The 19442-nt window shown below is 34.3% G+C and overlaps 1 protein-coding gene across 1 annotated transcript; it reads right to left on the bottom strand.

The window, feature by feature from the left end:
* Positions 1–10140: 10140 nt before the first annotated feature.
* LOC106715103 (hemicentin-2-like) lies at positions 10141–19170 on the bottom strand. The gene is made up of 20 exons (XM_045683493.1): positions 18793–19170; positions 17224–17462; positions 16843–16974; positions 16540–16629; positions 16286–16414; positions 15574–15739; positions 15161–15339; positions 15000–15081; positions 14726–14889; positions 14313–14454; positions 13794–13866; positions 13189–13385; positions 12907–13078; positions 12658–12752; positions 11893–12036; positions 11604–11741; positions 11256–11368; positions 10894–11124; positions 10586–10733; positions 10141–10431 (listed from the first exon to the last, which is right to left on the bottom strand). The coding sequence occupies exons 1-20, from the start codon at positions 19025–19027 to the stop codon at positions 10184–10186; spliced, it is 3117 nt and encodes a 1038-aa protein (XP_045539449.1). The 5' UTR covers positions 19028–19170; the 3' UTR covers positions 10141–10183.
* Between the last annotated feature and the right edge of the window lie 272 nt (positions 19171–19442).

Genomic DNA, 19442 nt, shown 5'->3' with positions numbered 1-19442 from the left:
TAACAGAGTCATTTAACGCTAACATATTTTTCAAGGATCACCTGTTACTCTATTTATATTCGTTTCTATACAATAATATTACTAATATTATAAATGCGAATGTTTAGATGGTTGGATGGATGTTTGTTTGAAGGTATCTCCGGAACGGCTGAACTAATCTTGATGAATTTTTTTACAGAAGTAGAACTGGTAGACTTTTATAGTCCGGAAGAACAGATTGATTACTTATTAAATTTTTTTAATTTCCGCGCGGACGGAGTCATTGGCGACAGCTAGTATAAGTAATATATTGTACAAAACGCATTACTATATTTTTCGGGAATTTAAACAAAATACAATCAGAGAAAATTATACTCGTAAGTGTGTTATGTCTAATACAATATAGATTAGAACTCATTATATCTTAAGGTGAAAAATTAAGGAACAAAAATAACGTTTCCCTGAGTATTAATTTGGTAAATGAATTCGTTTACTCTTTAGAAACGGACAAAATGCTAACACAACATAGTGAATCATAATTTGTATACTATGTCATGAAAATGTGCGCTATAAAATAATTGAAAGTCATAACTTTCGCGATGTTACCGAGTTTTACGAAAAGTGAATGTTTGGTACAACTACTAGTCTTCCTACCACTTATACGATTATTTCTTTTGTTGTGAATACGATTAGATTAATCATAATATCATTTATTGATTCTGTTTACTTATGCGGCTTGAATTTTACGATAAAAGCAGGTTATTAATGATTCCACTAAAGCTCTACCTTCCAAGTGACACGGTGACAAAATGAACCTTATTTAATCTAAGCGCTGAAGTTCTTTCTTTGACTTTCTACGTTATTTATGATAGTCATTTCAAAGAACAGTCTCCTGAATCTTGTTACATTTAAAAGAAAATTTATTAAAGGTATATCACACCATTTCATAATCATTTTCTGAAATACCTACGCAAATTATATACATTAATAGCCTATCTCCGTCACCTTGAAGTGCTACAAAATTAATGAACCTTAAATATGATAAGACGCTACTGACGGAATTAATAACTGAGCAATTTGTAAATGTTTACATAATATGCTCGGGACACAGATAATAAAATGACAATCATCTCCCTTGCCTTATCCCACTCACGTTGAGTCAGCCGCAAGTTGTTTTATTAACCTTAAAGTTTTGGCTTATTTTTTATGGCCGAACACCTGACTGTCGCCAACTTTATTTGTTAGGAATATATTAAAAAACAAATATTTAATTATAAACTAAATAATTACAGCTAAATATTGAAACATTACTTCTTAAAGTACACCAAAAACACAGAATAAAATGTCTTTTGAATAAAATCAACATTGTACACTTAATAATGGGTCAAGGCTCTTAGACACAGACATACCTATATAGACATAGGTGGATATAAAGAAAACTGTACTGAAATGGTCCGAGTACAAACGCAAAGGTTAGAGCAAGTTAGTCCTCTTACACACTACAGGGTTATAAGAAATTAAGTAATTATTATTGCATGTTATAAAGATGTTTATTTCCAATGTAAAATGCATGTTATTATCGAGTTTTAAAAGTCAGCAGAGAGTAATATAATGCAAGTAGCGCGGATCCGATAGTCAATATTTATCTTAGCTCCAGAGCGCTTAATGGACGTTACTTGAATATTCTCCCTTTTTTAAATCGATATTAAAATTGAGTTACATTCTGCTATACATATTACAAATTTTGTTAAGTATTTACGACATATTTCTGTGTAGAAATAAGGTCTCCTTTCCATGATTTGAAGTACTTTAGACAAAGTATTCTTCAAATAAAAATAGTATCACCAGCTGTAAATGAAAACTATGTGAAGCTGAATCAGGTCTCTGATAAAAAGATAAAAAGATTTCCCTGTTTGCGTGCTGTAAAAACATTCAATAACTACGTGCTACTGCCGAAAGCTCTTACTAACCTAAAGTATGGACCAACAGGATCGTGATAACCTCAAAATATTGCGAAGAAGATAGCTCCGACGAGGCCAATTTTAATTGCTAATTAGTTTATAAATATGCTCTTATATATGGTAAAGCCTTCAAAAGTTAAATTTGATTGTAGCTTGCTCCTTATCCGTTGCTAAACTTAATCTTAAGTACGTCTTTCGCTTGTAACAATTGGTTCATTAGCAGCCGCCACTTAATGCACCGCACGTCCCGCCACCTCGGGTACCAATTCAATTTTTATAATATTTTATGAAAACTTGTACGTGCAAAGCTTTGTAGTTATTATCATTAGATATTCATTTATTTAAGGTATTCTATAGTTAACAGTGACGGTACAATCTGCAAAGAATAAAAAAAAATGCACACAAGATAAAAAAGTTCCTATGTCCGTCTCCTAGTTCTAAGCTACCTCCCACAATTTTCAGCTAAATCAGTTCGACCAATCTTGAGTTATAAACAGTGTAACTAACACGACTTTCTTTTATATTTATATAATAGATAATAGCTAGATATCTGCGATCAATACTTAACTCCAATATATGTAAGTTGATGATCAAGAATTTGCTTACAATATAAATTCAATTACAGATTATAAAGTTTCAAAGTAACCGAAAAAACAAACTTGGAAGTAAGTTAGAACAGTTTTGTGTTCCTAAACTTTCTAATAAAAAAAAACTTGTAAGAAACTCGTAGGAAACAAATGACAAACAAATTTAACAGAGGATACGTAGGTAGTTTAGGGAGTTATCAAGAAATAAATAAGTATATAAAAGGTATAATTTGAAATTCAGAAAGTGACAATATATAGTCCTAACGCCGGAGTCGAAAACTTACTCAACTCAAGAAACGTTTGTATTGATTTAACGTCTTCAAATAGTAACAGCTGATTTAACGAAAAACGGTGGATGCACTAAAGATAGAATTTTCTTTTTGCTTGAACTTTTATTATCGAACGTAATCGGCTCCGGGTTTATCTAATGAGGGTTTTCCGAAACCTTTGTGCAGTGAAGGTCTACTTTTTCTGGAGACCTTTTAAATCTTACTAATATTATAAATGCTAAAGTTTAGACGGATGGATGGATGATAGATAGAGGTATCTCTGGAACAGTTGAATGAAACTTGATAAAAAGTTACTTATAAAGTTTTTTTTATTTCCGAGCGGACAGAGTCGCGGGCGACATCTAGTATTCGATATACTCACATACTATTGTTAAACTATAGCAATCAGTTCATTTATAATGTCACATTTATCTAAATGTGTATTTCGGTATTCCTGTTAAAAAATGTTCATTTGTGCTATTCAAAGGCTTAAATTCAATTTTCTAAACAATACTTCGTTTTCATCGATTGTTTGATCAGTGAGCACTTGCCTAGTTACAAATGTGTGACGTCACTATGCGGCAGAGAATACAAATGCGTCATGTAAAGGGTAGGCAGAGATATTTCCGTTTAGCTATCCTATCAAACCTCATTTCGCACCTTTTCTATGACTAAAATTATGTGTTGAAATTATCCAATACTACGCGTGAGAGAAAAAACTTACTTAAAATAGTTGGTTAGACAAGGAATTTGCATTTTTACAGTCCAAGATTAGGTATCTTTCATTCCTATGTATTCACCGAAATCTGCTTTACCTTCCGTTAAACATTGGCTTTGTCTATTTTTCTTCGCGTAATTGTTACCAATATAGGTACGTTTCTTTCATAGATGATCATTTTAATTTCATTAAAATAAAAATTATTAAAGAATTCCACTCCAGTACATATAGATAACACCTGGGATTTTAATAAAACGAAACGCTGCATATTGATAAAATAAAATCAAATGGTCTCTCTCACTATAGCGGACAAGTTAAATATGCTTTCTACAACTTAGCATATTTAAGTTTTAATTTTTTGAATAATTTTAGAAAATTTTCATAATTTTTAAGAAATTACAATCTCTAGTGTTTTAAGATTAGCATTTTTTTACTACATAAAAGGCAAAAATCATCAAACAAATTCTGATTTAAGATAATGCCTTTGTTGATTACAATTATCAAAGTGAGGATTAGATTCAAATTACTCACAGATTGTAACAAAATGTCGACCTGCGAAACGATTTCGAGAAAAAACTTCTTAAGCTTTTGTTAAACCAAAATCTTCTTTTTGTATTTTATAAATCGAATGAAGAAAATAGTCTTTTTAAAATTATTAAATTAATTCAACTTGAATCAATGATTCCGTTTTAAATAGAATAAAGTATTTCAAAGATTAAGAAGGAAAATTGTTGACTGACTCAGAAGTATAATAATTTCGTGCGTACGTATATAAGTTTTCCCTCACTGACTAAGTTTTTAATAATGTGGGTTTATATGTAGGTCGAGAGCGGAAAAGTTGAGAGCGTCGGTGGCTCAGGGGTTAAGCATTTGACTTGCAATCTACAGATCCTGGGTTCGAATCCCACCATATACCAATGTGTTTTTCATATGTACATTTATCCGACGTTCGTACGGTCAAGGAAAACATCGTGATGCAACCTGCACATATCTGAGAATTCAAAGATATGTGTGAAGTCAACCCGCACTGGGCCAGCGTGGTTGACTATGGCCTAGTTATCCCTAACTTGGGGAGGCTCCGAGCTCCTTAGTGGGGACGTATAGTGAGCGAATGATGATATGTAGGTAGCAGTAGTTCTGTCATGAACGCCTGGAGCCTAAAAGACTGATCAGTTTTTGACGGCTGACGTATCACTCGATTCCTTTTCTTCCCCCGAGCTTCATATTGGTAGTCAGTGGGGTTTCTATTTGTTAAGTTTTTATTTTAATTTTAGAATAGCTTTTCAATTAAAAAAAATCCACAAACAAATTTACCTAAACCTACTTACTGTACAAATGGCAACCTTTGTGTAAAAAATTACACAGGCAGTAAACTCTAAAATAGTACATATCAAGACATATTTAATTCAAAACTGTATATAGATTCCCGTCACGCTCTAGGCACGCTCGGCCCAACGCCGATGTGATACAGCCGACGGCGAACGTGCTTCTGTTTTCTTGCTAGCAAATATACGGGGCTAGCAGCTGCTCTGCTGCCTGTTGCTACTCGCTTACTCGTTTATTAAACTCTGTTAAACGATAAAGTTAAGTAACTAAATTAATTAATTAAACAATTACGTATTGATATAATGTATCTAATATATAAAATTCTCGTGTCACAGTTTTCGTTCCCGTACTACTCCGAAACGGCTTGACCGATTCTCATGATATTTTGTGAGCATATTCAGTAGGTCTGAGAATCCGACAACATCTATTTTTCATAACCCCCCCCCCATTTAGTTTTTTTTTTTTAACTGCGCGCGGACGGAGTCGCGGGCAGACAGCTAGTTTAAATATAAAAGCTTATATAGTTATAAAACATATTCTAAGGTTAGAAAGATTTTAATAACCAAAAGTAACCCTACAAGTTTTATAAGACAGTGTGATAAGTTACATTGAAGTACGACATAACATTTCGTAGTCCGCCGCTCCGGAATAAGACAAGTTACAAACAATTAACAATTTAAACTCAAATTTGAGAAGTAAATATTATTTTATTGCAAACTGAACTTACTTTACAAAACTGAAACTAAATCAAGTAAAAAGTCCTCCGAGAGTAACGTACTTTACATTTTAACTAGCCGTATCTATATATCCTTGAATTTATTAATCGAATATACAATCGTCCTTGATAAATATTTATTAGATATATCCAAATACCAAATTCGTTGACTTTACGTTAAAAATATAACCGTCCAACAAAATTTAAATTCCACCGTAGTACTTTATTATATTACTATTTTTAAATTCGCCTTATTGCGAATTCAGCTCTAGTATGTAGTTTATTTTTTAAAACTTTTAATCATAATAAAAAGTACAAAATTACTTTCGTATCAGAAATATTTTCTTTTAAATTATTTTTATGAATTGACTGATGTTGGGTCACAGATGTAGAAGTATTAAACATATAAATAAGTTTTGAAGTTCGATTACTAATATGAAAATGTACGTTGGCAAAACAGTTACTTTAAGTTTATTTGTTTCCTGCCAGTTCTTTCCACGAAAAAAGAATGTCATACAAGTAACTGTGAGTTTGTTCTGTATAAATTACATTAGGCTTAAACGATAAAACGATTACACGCAATAATTCACGGAACCGGAAATTTGTCGAGCCTAATGGATTTACGCAACACTCACGACAAATTTACAAAACGTGTTAATGAATTTAATTTATAACAGCTTAAAGTGAATATAAACTAGAGCATTTTCTAAAGCATTAGAAGGTACAATACAGGTTAAAGCATAGTTTCCAAAGCACGTCTGGTTCGTGAAAGGGTGATTCACAACAACATATCATAGAGCGGCTCGTTGTTTTGTTACAAGTAAATGCTCTAGTCTATACCCACCTTTTAACGATTAAATTGCAGAATCTCACAATAAACACTAATCAATAACCAAATAGTACAACAATTAGATAAAATACTAAATAGTTGTTAATTGCAGTCAATAACTGTTGTCTGATCATTGCAACTTGAATTGTTACATGTACGTAGTTCAATTGAAATGTACCTAAGCTTGTAACTGATGTAGACATCTTCTATGTTTACATTCCAATTTTAACTAAACAAGTTAATTCAAAATTGGCGACTTATTTATGTTCCCACATTAAAAAAAAATTGAGTAGCGTTCATTCAAGAACATTCAATATTTCTTTATATAAGCACCCTTTACCATAATTAATTAATACATTTTCTCTTACTTTAGACTAATTAAGGAGTAATGAAGGCTTACTCTTGATAATTATCGTTGAAATAATTTTGCAAGGCGCTGCTCTTAGCGAAGAAGCTTCTAATGGGTCGCAAACGACGGCGGTAACTCTCTACTCTACCTCTATACATTTGACAACTATCATGTAGGTATATGAAGTATCCTACATTTTAAATTATTTTATAATTACTTATTACTTCGCTCCATTCATGATGCTCCCACATCATATAGGTCCTACGTACGCAACTTAAATCTTCGATCTTTGTCGCTAACATTTTGTTCTTTCGTAAAAGCCAGCCGCTCGCAATTTGTTTGTCAAGATCGTCGCAAAATGTCGATGTGATTTTCAAGATGGCGGAGCAAATCTATACAGTTGATATGTAGCCTCTATGATTGTGCTGACCGAATACGTCTATCACGTACATCGTCACTCGCGTTCACGATTCAACGTCATGTGCGTACAACGCGATGCTAGCGACAAGCATGCATAATTAATTTCGCAGATTTACATTGGCTTGTGTATGAAAAGGCTTAAGGATCTAGCTAACAAGCTGAAAATTTAGAAATATAAACATGAGCTATCACTTCTAAAATAGTGGTTTTCATAAATACTTAAAATAAGTTGTCTATATGTTGTAAATATTATAAATCGGAAGTGAGATTGAAAAGAGAAATATATATATGACAGGAACACCGCTCACCGCTGCTAACATCATTTTATCCAATTATTATCAGTAACGAGACGTTTCCATTTTGACTTCACCAACATATTAACACCTTTTCCCCGATATAAAGTGATGTTTAGGTACAAAAGTATCACTTACAAACACGTGCAACGAGTTTGGGCTCCTAAATAGCAACATTTTCTGCGTTATATCAGACTACTTTGAAACAATTTATATAATAATTAAGCCAAAACTGTAAGGTTTAAACAACCTTGTGCGCCAACCCCACATGAGTGGGATAAGGCCAGGGAGATGAAGTTGATCTCAATTATCATCATTTGTATTGATACGTTTATTGTTATTGTAAAAACAGAGACTACAGAAAAAAGGATTAACCTGTTCTGACCTAGTATGAAAATTTGCGGCAAAGTATTCATTACGTTATCGACGAATTTTGTAATAGCTTTAGTATAGGAGAGAGCGTAAAGTATACCGACAAATCTCACACAAATATTGTCAATGACGTTACTAATGCTTTGTTGCAAATTTTCTTGCTAGGCCTCTGAACATTTTATAAAAAGCAATGAAACAATCAATCAGAGATCGTGGTGCGGTGATTGTGGCAAATGTATAGTTCAGTTTGTGTTCAAGGTTGTAATATAACTAGCGCGAACCACTCCCGATGCGAATTTAGTTTGCGGTCGGTTCAGTTTACATCAAAAATATTGTCACATACAGTGACAATATCAGTACAATTAAAGAATAAAATTTTCTTCCCACTGAGGATAGAATATCGTACACCCATTAAGTGTACATACACCGTCTCTACGAGTGCTATAATTATATGCTTATTGCTCTAACATGTTGAGACCAGAGGGTCTATGACGAATATTTGCGATCTACTGTACGATTCTAATATGTATAAATTTTAATCGATGATTTTACGAATCCTTTCTCGCAATTTTCGTGCTAGGCCTTTTGATATTTTGAGGGTCAAATTACATTTCTTGCATTGCACCTTATTAGAAAATATAAGTTTTTTACTCTATATCTTTCTACGGTTTCAGCGTCGACATAGTTTTATTTTTATAATCAAATACGCTTTACAACCCCATATTTTTAAAATACTCGACATTTAATACGTACATATATTTTACGCAGGTGACAGGTTGATATAACCTCACATTTATCTGACTAATTTATTGTCTTTTAAAATGATAACAATCAAAATTGGTTCTCATTTTTCTCACAAAAACGCACAGGGGCAGAGCAGTGTGGAAAGGCAGTACGGCACTTAATGTCAATACAGTATTGATCCGTTTCTGTGTTTTCAAAACAATAGCTGTACTGCATAGCCTTACTGTGCTTCCTCACTGTTCTGCTGGACAAAAGCAAGCTCGCCCAGTAAGCCAACAGTCCGCGTGACAAAGCTCGCATACCTTTCCGAATATTAAATTACACGCTTTGAGTTTAGTAAACGCGCAAACGAACAGAGTTCAAAAGTTTGAGGGCGCTCGTTTTACGAATGTTGAACCGATTTTGTTCACTATACTTAGTTAATTATCGTTTTTTTTTTATGTGAAACATCTATAGGATCACTTGTAAACCGAATCGTTGGGTTGGCGACGCTTGCCGTGGCGACGGGTCGCCAAGCTATACTAAGGTATACATATATACCGAACCCGGCCTGAATCCACCATAATACGATGCTTTCTGTCCTGTCTCCGGGGACTTTCCACAGGATGAAGGAACCATCAAGGTTCAGCATGTAATCCCGATAATTGAACTGATCGGAACCTCGAACATTTTAAATCGTTGCTTTGTATATATATTAAGCTACTAGAAAAACTTCAATATCGTGTTTTAGAACTTAAATCAAATTGATGTGAAACATCTATAGGCTCACTAGTAAACCGAATTGTTGGCGTGGCGGCGCTTGCCGTGGCCACGCTATACTGAGGTATACATACATGCATATTGCATATACATATATATATATATATATATATATATATATATATATATATATTATTTTAATAATATTATCTTTTATTCATATTACTTGTACACACACGATGTTTCACATCTGCCAGGCGTCCCATGACGGCTCACGTTTTTTTTTAGTAATAAATCTTTTACAACTTGCAGAATTTATATTAACTAAAGAAACTTGAGCTAAAATAAAAATTTATAAATTAATTAAAACACCGATTTTTTTGTTTAACTGCTTGCATAAAATATTTCATAGAAATTTTGCTTTCTTTTGTGCTACAAATCTCAATCATTTGTGATGTTATTAAGTTTAATATTTCTTTATTTTAAAAAGTAAATACTGTAAAATATAGACTCTTGGAAGCAGGGATATGTTAGAAGGTTTAAAGCGAGTCACAGCGGATCGGCATCAATAGGTTTTCCCTTGAGAAGGGTAACTATAGAAAATAAGCTTTATGAGAATATGTTTGCAAAGACTTTCCGTCAATCAAGTGGTATTAATTGACTATTATACTAGAAAATGTCACTCAAGTATTATCATTTTGGCGTAACAAGCAGTGAATTGACAACACGTTGTCACTCCTTTGCGTTAGCAAACGCACCCTTACGCCGCCAAGAGTTGAGACAAATCACACAAATAGTAAAAAATATGTTTGCAAACGTTAATTTTATTGACACAGGGTTTTGTGAGAGTTTCAAGGTTTCAAACAATAAGGTTTCAAGTTTTTGGTAACGATTTATTTCTCTTTATTTATTATTCTTAACATTACTTAGTTTTCTTGCATTTTATATCAGATAAATTAATCTCCACGTCTATTATCCGGACCGTGGCAGCTTCAACGCAAACAGCTTCTACTTCCGTTCCAGGATACTTTTCAAAACCATTTTCACAGATGATTGTCACTACATCCCCTTTGGACACTTTTAAAATGCTGACATTATCTGACAAAAGTCTAGCTTCCATTAAAGAAATTACGGGGCTATCATTATTTATCCTACTTACTAACGTGCATCCTGTAGAAATTAAATAAATAAATTATTACTATTATTTATAGTTATTTTTAAATTAAATTTAAGACTCAACCTCCGCCATTCGAAGAGGCATCTCGAGTACACAGAGGTTTGTGGATTTTAACCGATTTCAATAATGTTATCAAATTAAACTAACCTGTATCGATGATTTGAAAATCACGCGTTATTGTTCCGTATAAGTTGCTCACTGTACATTTGTAGTGTCCCAAATCATTAAATGTCATGTAAACACGGTAATCCATATCGGTGATCTCTAAGTCTTTGCCATCGTGCAGCCATGTTGCCTAAAAGCGTTACATATTTATAATTATTTTACAATAAAAATATAATACATTATAGGCTAATTAGGGTAGATTTTGAGCCTCTCAGTGGGGAAGTATAGTGGGCTGATGATGATAGGCGAACTTTATATAGTTTGATGTCGCTAAGTAGCACTAAACTCACCGTCGGGTTCGGCTCTCCGGCGGCTAGGCACGAGAAATACGCCTCGGCGTTCAAATCAAAGTCTGTTTGTTCAGAGCTTTGTTCGAGGAACTCTGGCGGGAAGCCGACGTTCAGCTCGGTGGTGGCGCTGGCGGCGCCGGACAGCGTGCTGACGCGGCAAGTGTACACGCCGCTACTTTCAATTTCAACATCTTTCAAATGTAGTTCACCGGTAGCTACGATTTCTGTATCCTAAAAATTATTTGCTTACACAAATTATACTTACACGATTATGAATTGAAGGTTGAGATTTTATTCGTATTCTTGTAGGAGCACAGTTAGTGATTATTGTTGGTTTTATTTCATTAATAACAACTAATTACCTTGTACCAAATGAGACGATCGTTTGACGTGTGTGGAACATCACATTCGATGGTAGCCGAGGATCCCAACAAAAGGTTGACAACATTACGTTTCTCAGTTGCATCGGGGTAAGCTGTAATATAATAGTAGTTGGGTTCAGTCGCCTTCAATCGTTTACTTGCTAGATACATTCTTAATATGTATGTGTTAAGGGAGTTTTACAATTGAAAACCACCAGCACTTCTATCATAGATTTTTTAATCATTAAGAAAAGAACAAAAAGTAAAAGGTACCTAAAACCGTTTGAAAGTTTTTGTGTAGTTTCCATCTTTATTTTAAATATTCAATAAAAAAAATAAGTAACTTACGTCGTACAACAACGTCAAAGTAATCTGTATCAATCCCTTTTGAATTTCTAGCTGTACACACATATCTGCCCTGTGAGGTTGTGGTCACGTTCTTAATCACTAAGGTACCGTCCTTCTTTATATTGTACCACTCGGTTCCTTTTAAAATATATTAAAAAAACTTAACACATATTTTAAATAGATAATCTTACATAATGTAATATTTTTAAACGTATTCAAATGAAGCCAAAAACTAAGTTATAATAATTCTGCCAAGTTTTTATAACTACTCGTACATAATGGTTGTTACCTGAAGGAATTTCGACTCCATCCTTCGCCCAAGTGATTGTGGGCTCAGGGCTGCCTGTAGCAAGGCACGGCAGATTCACCCTCAAATCGCCGACGACAGCCGTCGTCGTCTTGGGTACTGAAGATGTTTCAATGAATGGCGGACCTGAGGTTTTTATAACGCTTTTATTAACTTAAGAAGTATGTGTCTATCAATTTGTATTAGTGATTTTTCCTTTTTATAGATTTATAATTTTTTTTTAAAAAGTTTTTTCTTAAAATAAAGTAGTAAAAGCTTTATTCAATTATCCATATTTAACGAGTACTGACAAGATCTACAATGAAACGAAAATAATGACTATTAATCAACTATATACCTATAACATGCATTATAATAAGAAAAATCATCAACAAACAAATCAACACTAACATATCGTTTTTAAAGTTATCACAGATTAATAAGCGTAACACTCGACGAGCAAGTCTACTTGTTCTGCCGAAAGTGCGAACTAATTACGGTGTAAAAAATATAACATACGAAGGAGTACAACTTTATAACTCGTTACCTTCATCAATTAAAAATTTAAGTTCATGTAATCAATTTAAATCAAAGCTAGCTCAATACATTTTAGATTGTTGTAAAAAAGTAAATTGATAACTAAAACGGCGACCATATTGTAATTATGTATAGTGTACGATATTGTTCTCATGTAAGTGACTTTTGTTTGTCTTTTTGAGAATAAATTCTTTAAACCTAAACCTATAATTATTTTTTAATAATCCTCACCATCTACAACGACTTTCACCTCTTTAGTGTCAGATCCTATTTCGTTTACGGCATTACATGTATAAATTCCTGAGTTGTTGAACGAAACCACCATACTGCAAATGTAAATATACTTTTCAAAGATATAGTTTACATATTTTATGGTAATCAGAAGTAATATTAAATAATTGTCAAAGCATGTAAATCAAGTTACATTCGACAAACAATTAAATTGGGATGCAAATGTAAAAAATTGCTCTTTTTTCTTACCTTAACGTGTTGCGCGCATAAATACGAAACTTTAAAGTTTTCCCGATTTCATGTCCCTTGAAGTACCATCTGACATCGGGTTTGGGCACTCCGTCTGCATTGCACGTGAGAAAGACGCGTTGACCTTCCGTAGCTTTTACAATTTGCCTGTTATCTCTTATTGTTGGTGGATCTTAAATGAAAAGTTATATGGGAAATTACTAGTTCGTTTACATAGTAATCTTTAAATCCGATTTACTTAATGATAAAAAAATTTAATAGAACTTTTAAATAAAAACTTACATTTTATCACTAATTCAATTTGGTGTTCGGCTCGGCCAAACAAATTGTTCGCCTCACATTTGTATATTCCTGCGTTGTGTAGCTCCGTGGTATTGATTTGAATAACATCTGATTTATCATCAAGTGGAACAAATACTCGAGTCAAGGGACGTTTGTAACTCCATCGGATATCTGGTTGAGGTATTCCTTCAGTGACACTGTGCAAAATAGAATTTTATTATTCAATCAGGTTAAACAGTCTTATCCCATGCGTGAACATGTGTGAACATGCGGTTTTGCGTGTAAATATGCAAGCGAAATAGTTATTGAAACTGCCGCAGGAGTCTTATGAGCGATGACCTTTAGAACTACCACTGCCTCTGGAATAACTAAGGAAGTAGGGTTTACAGAATGTATTTGTTCTTTCACGTAACAATATCGTAGAAGGAAACGACAATCTAATGAAAGAATTAATTTGTTCTAAAGCAATAATGAAGTAATGGGATATTTAAAAGCGGCAACGAATGCATAGAAACGGCAAGGAGAAATAAGAGGCCAGAGAGGTTCAGCGCTCGATAAAAGTACATATTACATAAAAAGTACATAATTTAAAAATTCCATCTTACTTGCACGTAATTGAAGCACTTTCTTTCCTTATTACGTTGACTTGTTTCACAGATTCATCGATTTTCGGTGGCACTAAAATTTATGGAATTATAATTGGTATAACAATTATTAATCAAACTGAGAATTGATAGTATTAAGTACGAAATGAGGAAACTGCGTTATGAGATAGTTGTAAAAAGTCTTTAAAGTCGATGGCCGTGACACTAATATTTAAAAAAAGACAACTTTGTAAGTTTGAACCATGTTGAAAAATTGTAAACTGTGGAGAAGAGCGTCTTTTACTTTTTTTATAAGAATAGGGGCAAAAGAGCAATGACATCCTTCATGAAAAGATGTCACCAACACCCAAGAACATTATGCATCACCGGAGAAACCACTGATGCGTTACTGGCCTTTAGGGAAGCTCTTGAAGGATCCTAAGAAGCAGCGTTTTGGAAATACAGTTAACGATGGACCCTTTGTCTTTTTACAAGAATATAAATTGTGTGTTAGTTCCAGAACATCAAAAATTTGCATACCTTTACTATTAACACCAACACTAACTTTAGTTGTATCGTCGCCATAATCGTTGATAGCGCGGCATCGATATGAAGTATTGGTCTTTACTTGTTCCAAGTCTAATATGCTTATGTAACCATAAGGCAGATCTTCTTCCACGATCTAACAATGGTGAACAGAAAACAATAAAATTGATAGTATTACATGGCCAAGAGTCTTTTTAATTTGGATCATAAATGCTAAGTACAATCGCTTTAGTTCGCGGTGTTTCAGTTAGGGAAAAATTAGCTTACATCTGCAGATAACAAAAACTTTACCTTCTCGCAAGTAAGTAATAATGGTGATATTATTTACATCTAAATAAAAACTAGAAGCTAAACTAAAACCTATCAAATATTATCACTTCATAATAAGGATTTAAAAAATTTATAACCATTTCCGAAACTGTCAATCCAGATTTTTCTTCAATCCACATAAGTTTTGGTTTAGGATATGCATTAACTTTACATTGCAGCTGCACAGGGTCACCATATGCCACTGCTATTGACGTATCTCCAATCAAAGTAACTGTGGGCCGTCTGTTCTCCGGTTTATCATCTAAAATATTTTTTTAAGTGATTTTAAGCATCGCATCTCTGAATATGTATTAAGTCCAAAATAAACTGGTGATTTGAAAAATAAAAAATAATAATTTATTATGTACTTGCCCGTGGTTAATGTTTGAGGTTCAACGGGAGTCGCAGATAATCTTCGTATGATTTCATTCGTTTTAGTATTGTGTCCTTTCACCTATAATATTACTTTAGTTGAGCTCATGTTGCAATTAAATTACAACCATACCTTTTGAAATTGTTTCTAGTTTACTCACCGCTACTCTGAACATGGTAGTTGGAGGTAGTTGTTGTTCGGCCACATAGAAATTCGTGGCCACTTCTTTTAACGGCCAAACAGAAATAACATTATCATTCATATCTAATAATTCTACTTCATCTAGTTTAAAATCCTTAGCTTTTGTTGATAATTCTATTGCTAAGTAGGACGGTTTACCTGAAAAAAAGGCATTTTCACTCATGTAGGTATACCTAGTATATCATGGGAGAAGATTTAGTCCATTGTAATATACTTAATAAGAAATTTTTTAGTAAAGATCTTCCCAAGGACATCTTGTTTCTGAGTAACATTGGCCACAAGTTGCTATATATGTATATATCCTTGGCACTTTCCTTCACCTCCTTATAGAATAATAAAACTTTTTACTTAATATTGTTTAATTTTAATTACCTTGAATAGGTCTGGTTACTGTTGTATTTATTGACCTCGGTTTGAATACCGAAAAACCATGTTGGAAATTAACATTAGTGACTCCGGTTATTACAACGCTCGTGTCAGACTCGCTGCCCACATTGGCTGTATGGTTACCTGACCCAAGCCCATCAACTCCCACGACCTGCAAAAAAGGTATAGATTCAAAGCTTTTAAAATTAATCGTTCAGATAATGTTACTAACTGTCTTAATTTTATGTTCACACAAGAATTTGGGTTAATATCATCATTCGATCCATAATTTCGGTTCTATGAATATCGCGCTATTGATAATTTTAATCTGATGTCTGGATCATGCAGCAATTTTACTTTACAGAATTGCGAAGGATTGTGAATTGACCTGACACATTGCACAAAGCTTAGCTTATGGAACTATCTTTTACTGAACCAACAGCCCTAATAAGATGCCCCCCCTGCCTCAGAAACGAATTGGGCTTCCACAACGTTGCCTAGACTACCGGATTTAAGACGCACTGTGTCGGCCTGCATTTTCCTGCCATTAAGAATTTTTTGGCTCCATCATCCACCCTATCTCTATCTGTGACCAATCGCAAAGGTTTGCAGATGATGAGGATTTTGGTTTCTTTTTCATCGTGTCAAATTTTCACAGTAAGTTAAAATAAAGATCAAGAGTAATAACATGTTAAAGTCATAATAAAGACAAACTTACCAGAGTCTTATCATTTTTGAATATGTCGGTTGTATTGACTTCATTTCCGTCTGGTTTCGTTATTTTTAGTTTTGGCTTCAAGCCTGTTACGGAAAATTGTACATCACGAATTTCTTTGTCACCTGTAATCTATACATTCGACCTCAGTAAAATTATACGCTGTACAACTTTTTGAACATAAACGTAACACTATGCTGACAAACTTGATAAATAAGAAACTAACACTTAATTAAAGCATAACTAGGCAAACTTACAGTGATGTTGTTGTTGTAGCCTGGTGGTAATTCCGCTCTACCTATAACGGCTCGTCTTTTGTCTAGAGATTTCCCTACGAAATCTAGGACCTGAATCAATGGAATGCAATCCTTTAAAACAGTATGTATCTTTTAGTAGTTTTTCATTGTAATTGCACTCATGGTTGTAACCCATAATTACTAACACAAATATTTTTAAATACGCATACAACGCTGCTCGCTTCCATTCAATTCCTATAAACGAATTTGATGTATCTTATATTATGGAAATTGTTATTTTGTTTGTTTCAATTTAAAGTGTACCTTTCCAACTTCCCCTCTTGCGACGTGAAGTACTTGCCCCGAAGTTGCAGCGGCCAGCTCTTTATACACTTTGTAATTAGGGTCATTTTCGTAAAAAGGTCCGCACGTCGGGGGTGTTAATACGAACGTAATCTGGCAAACAGGAAATAAACACTTTTAGAACATGTTTTCGTAGGGAACTTTTAGATTCTAGTACTGTACCCTAATTCGACACAAAAAAAGATAGATAAAGTAAGTATGAAATTTGCGACGAGTAGGGTAGGGCAACAGGCGGAGCAGGGCGCTGTATTCAAATTTCGTGCCAGCAACTTCACCAACTTCACTTGTTCATTTATCGCAGTTGTGAAAAAATACCCCAAGATAAAATTAGCAATATCTGACCTGCGTTCCTTGCTTCTGTGCCATTTTCTTAATCTTTGGACCGTCAGCGTAGTCTTTGGCCGCAGCGTCGGTGAACACATAGATATAGGAGCCTGGCAGGGTATGTGCCAGAGCCTCAGCCAGGCCATGCATCGACATCTCCGGGCATTCTAAGTTGTCCGGTCCACTGTGCACCACGATAGCATCTAGAGCAGCTTTAAATACGCTTTCACTAAAGGTTACCAGTGCCGGCTGAAAACCTACAAACGAATATAAATGTAGATAAGACATTAGTTTCTTCTTATTATTAGTCATGTGTTATTACTAATTACTGTGCAAATATTGGGTAGTGACAGCAGTTGTACCACTGCTTGACCACTACTGAGCTACTACTGGGCTCCTGGTGGCCTATAAATAGGGCTTCCCCAAAGATCGCCACAATTATCGATCCACTGCCGCCTCGTCCAGGATACTTCAGTACATACACATAAGAACAGACGCACAAAAAGAGATTATTTCCTCCGCTTATGCTTCTTCTCGACTCCAAATCCACTTACCCTTCCCATCTTTTCCTTGTAGTCAAAAGGGTGGAAATAAAAAGAGGACTAAAATAAAGCCTCCTGCACCCATACTCATCAGACGAAACGCGGAATTACTTCAACCTGTTTACTTGCAAATAGCATTTGTTCACTTCATTATAATATTATGTGATTCGCAATAGTTATAATACTTCACTCAGCAATATGACATTATGCCGCATTTTACCTCATTACCGTTTCATATCGCATTGTTGACAATAATGCCTATCAACTTCTTTCGACTAAAGTTCGTGACCTGTTTGTGTGTTTTTGTTTTAGATATTTTGGTAACAGATAGCTGACACGGATGCAAAATATCACCTATTTTTACTTATGTTATGGCAGCTTAATCTTTTAGTCATTCATTTATTAATTTGCAACGACAGAATTCTAGCAAGTATTGTAATATTTAACTATGATTGTACAGTCACGTTAATCGTTGGTACGCAACTTCTAACGACAATAAAGAACAGTCAGTTGTACTAATACTTATACGTAAAATATTAAAGGTCAGTAAATGTTTTTACAATAGTAGACACTAGCACATCAACATCTGTTCCACGAATCGATTGGCTCGCCGGGTGCAATACCACGACGGAATACAGAAGACAGGCGTCAAGATGTAACAACAACTCCGCGTACTGTCAAAGGAGTGTAGTGCCGGAGTCCTAATTCTAGTCTTCTTTACCTTCTCACCCTTTTCTTTTAAGGAAAGGATGGGAAGGAGAAGTAAATTTGACGGAGGAGGAGGAGGGGGACGCATAAGAGGAAGAAATATTCTCTTTCTGGCAACGCAACTGTAATTGCGAGGGTTTATAGGTAGCGGCCACTTCGTTATTTTGTCGAATCCAGGTTGCTCGTTTGCTACCTAATGGTATTTTTAAAAAATGTTGTGTCATCAAAATAATTTAGTTAATCGGGATAAAATAAAGTTTATTAAATCTTGTGCACGTATTGTTAGCAGCTTATTGCCCTAACTTTGAAATAGTAATTAATTTAGACATTAACTCACCGGGATCATTAAATGTTACCAAAATAAAATTTTCAATCTGCGACTCTGCGGAATTCCGGACTGTATCAAATATGAGTTTAGTTTTACTTTTGACTTCGGCGATGTCGGTCGCCATGGACAATGTGTCGTCTATAACGAAGGCAAATCTGCTCTTCTGATCCGCTGACTGGCCGCATACAATAACATAATTAACACTAAGTAAAAGCAAAATACTTGAACACGTTCTTAGAAACATGTTTCACGATCGATTCTGCGCGACGTCGACAATACACTGAATTATATTTAAGCTGTATAATTTTATAAAGATTTCTTATCAACAACGTTTGCAAATATTAATAATCTGCTGCGCCGAGTCAAGCGCAGAGAAACACACTTTTCCCGAAGCGTTTCGAAGCACTATTGATACCCTTGTAACTTCCGAAGTAGATTGAAATTTGAAACATACCATAACTCAATGTATAATAACATCATCATCATTATATTATGATCATTATTATTATTAATAGATAAAGGTAAAAATCAAAAATCCAACCTAACCATTTGAACTTGACACCTAGAATCGGCTTTTGATGAAAACACGAGGGACGATAGGGGTCAAACTTAATTGGTTATACAACGAACCGGCAAAGTTATATCTCGCTTTCTCATAA

This window comes from Papilio machaon, chromosome 22 (assembly GCF_912999745.1).
Source record: "Papilio machaon chromosome 22, ilPapMach1.1, whole genome shotgun sequence".
NCBI classification, from domain to species: Eukaryota; Metazoa; Arthropoda; class Insecta; order Lepidoptera; family Papilionidae; genus Papilio; species Papilio machaon.
Note: the sequence above shows the minus strand (reverse complement) of the source record. Positions and strands in the feature narration are given on the sequence as shown.

What these genes read in the sequence shown, in the direction of transcription:
- LOC106715103 (XM_045683493.1), bottom strand. Translation starts at nt 19,027, where the DNA reads ATGTTTCTAAGAACGTGTTCAAGTATTTTGCTTTTACTTAGTGTTAAT. An exon ending in CAAGAGGGGAAGTTGGAAAG is followed by an intron (nt 16,630 to 16,842) that starts GTACACTTTAAA and finishes CCATTGATTCAG; the next exon opens with GTCCTAGATTTCGTAGGGAA. An exon ending in TTTTCAAATCATCGATACAG is followed by an intron (nt 10,432 to 10,585) that starts GTTAGTTTAATT and finishes TAATTTCTACAG; the next exon opens with GATGCACGTTAGTAAGTAGG.